The 5,035-nt window shown below is 35.8% G+C and overlaps 1 protein-coding gene across 1 annotated transcript; it reads right to left on the minus strand.

Moving 5' to 3' along the window:
- Positions 1-2,232: 2,232 nt before the first annotated feature.
- Positions 2,233-4,741, minus strand: LOC134248123 (uncharacterized). Its single transcript, XM_062730538.1, has 2 exons — positions 4,636-4,741; positions 2,233-4,350 (listed from the first exon to the last, which is right to left on the minus strand). The coding sequence occupies exons 1-2, from the start codon at positions 4,659-4,661 to the stop codon at positions 2,319-2,321; spliced, it is 2,058 nt and encodes a 685-aa protein (XP_062586522.1). The 5' UTR covers positions 4,662-4,741; the 3' UTR covers positions 2,233-2,318.
- Between the last annotated feature and the right edge of the window lie 294 nt (positions 4,742-5,035).

Here is a 5,035-nt window from a genome sequence, read left to right on the forward strand (position 1 = left end):
AATACACACAAATAACATTTCAAAATTATGGAGAGAAGACCGAGAGATAGAAAAATAGATAAAAGAGTTTTAAAATGTACCATTTTTTTTTACCAAATGTCTGATCTGGCTAATTTTCAAGTTATTTTTCAGCAAATCAAAGCTCATTATCAGGAACATATTTTCCTTTCCTGTTACACAGGAACCTGATGAATAAAAAAAAAATGCTAAAATTTCACATGACATGTCGATAAATTTTTCACTTAATTTTCAATTACGCCCAGATTCCTGCCGAATGCCTATCAAAAGCGCCCTCGTTCTTTTGGAAATAAATACCGTATAAGTGGAAATTTTAGCGAGACGCAAATTTAGCGATTTCTACCTGAAATATGGTATTTTATTTTTAGCGAGAAGTAAATTTAGCGATTTTAAAATGCTAACTAAAGAACCTATTGCAAATAATACTCAATCAATTTTTAGCGATATTCAATTTTAGCGATGTCAGCACCCTCGCTAATAATGCCAAAATTAAATCCTCGCTAAAAATTCTACTTATACGGTAATCTCGACTGGACATGAAATAAATAATTTGTCCCTGGTAAGTGCTACCCCCCACCCATCCACCCCGAATTAAAGTTTTAGACTTTTTAGACTTAGGCTTGTCTGGCTTTTTTTTCAGTGAAGAAGAAAATAAATACATGCAATCTGTCCTTGATCTTATTGAAAATAAAAAAAATCTGTCCTTCGCCGACAGGAAAAAAAAAATAAACTGACGTGAAAAAAACAAGAGGCCCATGAGCCACATTGCTCACCTGAGCACTAAGGGTAGGAGAAAGTAGAAAATGGCTTTTTATTGTAAAGTATAAATCCAAATGTAGTCCCATGACTAATCATGGATTTGTTATTTTTTAGAAAATGATTTCTAAAGAATTTTCCTATATATATCTATAAAAACTTTGGTCAGCCATTTTGGCCCCGCTCTACCCCAAATTTGAATCTACACTACTTGAGCATGCTTCCATATAAATATGATGAATTATGGCTTTGTCATTCTTGAGAAGAAGATGTTTAAAGAATTTTCCTATGTATTTCTATGTAAAACTTTGGTCGGCCATTTTGGCCCCGCCCTACCCCCGGGGGTCATGATTTGAACAAACTTGAATCTACACTACCTGAGCATGCTTCCATATAAATATGATGAATTATGGCTTTGTCAATCTTGAGAAGAAGATTTTTAAAGAATTTTCCTATATATTTCTATGTAAAACTTCGGCCATTTTGGCCCCGCCTTACCCCCGGGGGTCATGATTTGAACAAACTTGAATCTACACAACCTGACCTGCTTCCATATAAATATGATGAATTATGGCTTTGTCATTCTTGAGAAGAAGTTTTTAAAAGAATTTTCCTATCTATTTCTATGTAAAACTTTGGTTGGCCATTGTGGCCCCGCCCTACCCCTGGGGGACATGATTTGAACAAACTTGAATCTACACTACCTGAGGATGTTTCCCCATAAGTTTCATCTTTCCTGGCACAGTGGTTCTTGAGAAGAAGATTTTTAAAACATACCACCAAATTTTCACTAATTCTCAATTATCTCCCCTTGAATGAGGGCGTGGCCCTTCATTTGAACAAACTTGAATCCCCTTCACTCAAGGACGCTCTGTGGCAAGTTTGGTTGAAATTGGGTCAGCGGTTCTTGAGAAGAAGTCGAAAATGTGAAAAGTTTACGGACAGACAGACAGACAGACGGACGCCGGACAAAATGTGATCAGAAAAGCTCACTTGAGCCTTCGGCTCAGGTGAGCTAAAAACTAATGATGAGCACATGTCAGTCATTCTACGAAAAATGGGCCAGTTTAAGATATAATTTAAATATCCCTCTGTTATATCCATCAGTTTAGTCATTTCTCTTACAATAAATATCAATTTTCTATGAAATAAAGTCTTTCAATAATGAAATACATGTATATAAATAAAATATTTTGTACTTCAATTTAATTCATTCTCAGAAAATAAAAGCAATACTTTTTGTACATCAATAAAGCCAGTCAAAGTGCAATAAATAATGTCCATCGATTCATATTGATTTCATTCATGTTAAAAATAACATATACTTTTTTTTGTAAAGAAACATTGTTATTAGTTGTTTATATAATTGTTTTAAAATGTACATATTATTATTTAATATGTAATTGATTTGCTGAATCAATTATTTTACCCCCCCCCCCATCCACCCCATTAAAAGGAATTCTGTAAAATCTGACTTCACGTACGATTCATTGAATTTCATGGAAAATAGTCCTCAGAAAGTTATCTCTCTTATCAGAAGGATATTACACCTTAATTACGGGAATCCGTTGGCGAACTCTCTGTATTCTCATTTCTGTAGCTGTGCGTATTTTGTTGGTCGGTTTTTGTCTGAGAGACTGTAGGTATGAGTACAGAGCAGCCTGGTAGTTCCCTGTCAGCTGTTGACAGATTCCCAGAATCTGCCACGATATGTCTCTGTCTTTTAAATCTCTAAGTAGTCCCTGATCATAGTGAACTAGGGTCTGTAGACATTCTAGAGCTCTTTGTGCTCGCGTTGTGTCTACATGTGTGTAGCACAAAATCTCCAGCATGTATAACAGTATAAAGGCTGGGACGTCTAAGTTAGACTTGTCATTCTGTAGAGCAGACTGTTGTTCTGGTATCAGTTCACCGATGTAATGGACTTTATTTTCAAGTTTGATATCCCCTAATACAGCCTGTCTCATCTTTGTAGACCAGGACTGTCCCCTTAGAGCCTCAGTATATGTCTCCGTATTTACATTTGACCCTAACACAGATGGGTGTGAAGACTTGAAAATGATCATCTCTGTTATAGATAAAACTTCCATGTATCTAAATGTCTTGTAATAATACATGGCTAGGTACAGCATGTCTGTGATAATACAAAACTTGGCTGATAATTTCAGCATGTGACAGGAGATTTTGTCAGCTCTATACCTCAGTTTGTTGTCAGCGTCCATGTGTAATATAAAAGCAGTTCTCTGAAGGAAGAATGCAGTAATGGTCTGTAGCTTGAGGACTTGATACTGTGTCAGGAGGGGTGAACCTATCACCTGTTCTATTGTATGTAGATATCTAATGCAGATTTGTATGTCCCATTCGGCTGATGAACCTAGACGATTATTTAGTAATTCATTAAATAGATATCTATCAAACTCAACCTCAGAAAACAGAGTATGATCATCTGTACAGATGGAGTTTCTGGGGTTATAGAGGACATCTATAATATAAGATCTAATGGAGGGACTATGTAGCAGGAATGCTAAACCCTTCCCATACAACTCTGACAGTCTTATAAATAATTGATGTTGTTTGACGCCGTGAATTTTACTCAGAAACATGTTGTTGTCTGGAATGAAAAAGTTAGGACAAACCCCCTCATACACCCATTTGAGGACGAGTTTCAAACAGACCCAGAAACACTCCAGAAGATTTTGTGGACACCATTGGTGTATTGTATTTTGTTGAATCACCCAGAAAACTACCGTCTTCATGTGATAGGAACACAGTAATTTATCAGCATCATCTAGTCCATTGTTAATTATTTCTGATAAGAACAATTTAAGTAAGCCGTAAGTTAAGAATTGACAGTGATTCATTGCATAAACAAGTTTATATTCTGCTTTTGAGAAAGAAATTCTCCATTCATGATCTTCATGATTTCCTAGCTTATGTCCAATTGCTACAAAGTGACATCCATTTTTCACTATATCATCAACAACATGAGGCTGGGGCCATGAGTGACATCTGTCTATCCACGAGGAGGCAAATGGAGGCCAAAAGTCGCAAACCAAACAGAAGGCATTATCTATTTCCCGTGCTCCTTTTGTTTGAGTGGCACAGGGTCCATGAGGAATGAATTCAGGTGACAATACAGATAAATAGATCTGTCTGTATTTAGAACTAGATACATAATATCTGTTATTCACTCTAACACTAACGCTAAGCATGTCTCTGTCCATGCTGGGTGACAGTAAATATAACAAAGTAAATCCTGGTGGACTATCAGAACAGTCACAGAGGATCAGTGATGTTCTGTTCGTGTTGTAATACTGAGACTGAGACAATTCCCAGATCACACGCTGATCATTTGCCCAGAGCATAAAGTCCATATCTGATCCTTTCAGTCGGAAGCCTTCTCTGTAACTTCCACTTGTCATGGTCACACTTTGGTATTTGCATGTTTTCCCTCGATTCATCACCATATCCCTAATGTCCACTACATCTCTCCTCATGGCCACCAGTTGTGAGGTCCCCACTTTATGACACAGTCCCACAAACACCGACTCTGATATGCGTTGTATGGCTCTAGTACTGAGAATGATTAAAGTGAAGTTTATATTCGCGTAAACATGTAATAAATTTTTCACTTTTTAAAATCTATAATATGATTAAACGCAGTTATTTTTCTAATCAACTAAATCATTCATCTTTTTAAATAGTGAAATTTATAACTGAAAGTGTCATAGTTTGTATAGGATATGTTTTTAATTCAGTGGTGTAAAAAGTTAAAACCAATTTTACTGTCAACATATTACAGTGATTCAGATGATTCAGAAATTGTTTTTAGAATTATAAATTCTTGTCATAAAAACTTACGTTTGTGAGCTTCTAATGGAGTCCATTTTCAGTGGCGTATATTCCTTTCTGCTTAAGTGTATTCTAGTGTGAAGTCACAGATTTTATCTGAGGTGCAAAGTGGGGATAGACGAAGAGCTTTCTCTCGATGGGTATTGGGGGGTCAAGCTCAGACATCTACAATTTTAATTTGATAAGTGAAAATAATATCTCACTTATATATGATGATGGGAAACTCTGCTTGGAAAATATGGAAATTTTCTCACTGAATCAAATTCAATTAAAATGTTGAATTTCCTACTCACCCAATATAACTCAAGTTATCAATTTCGTTTCCTGCATATATTATGGACTCCCGTTGCTTTCGATGAAATTTTCTGATATAGACTTAATATTGATAACACTTGAACTTTGACTTAAA

This window comes from Saccostrea cucullata, unplaced genomic scaffold (genome assembly GCF_032062105.1).
Source record: "Saccostrea cucullata isolate Sc308-1 unplaced genomic scaffold, CSIRO_AGI_Scuc_v1 ctg4115, whole genome shotgun sequence".
Classification (NCBI taxonomy): domain Eukaryota; kingdom Metazoa; phylum Mollusca; class Bivalvia; order Ostreida; family Ostreidae; genus Saccostrea; species Saccostrea cuccullata.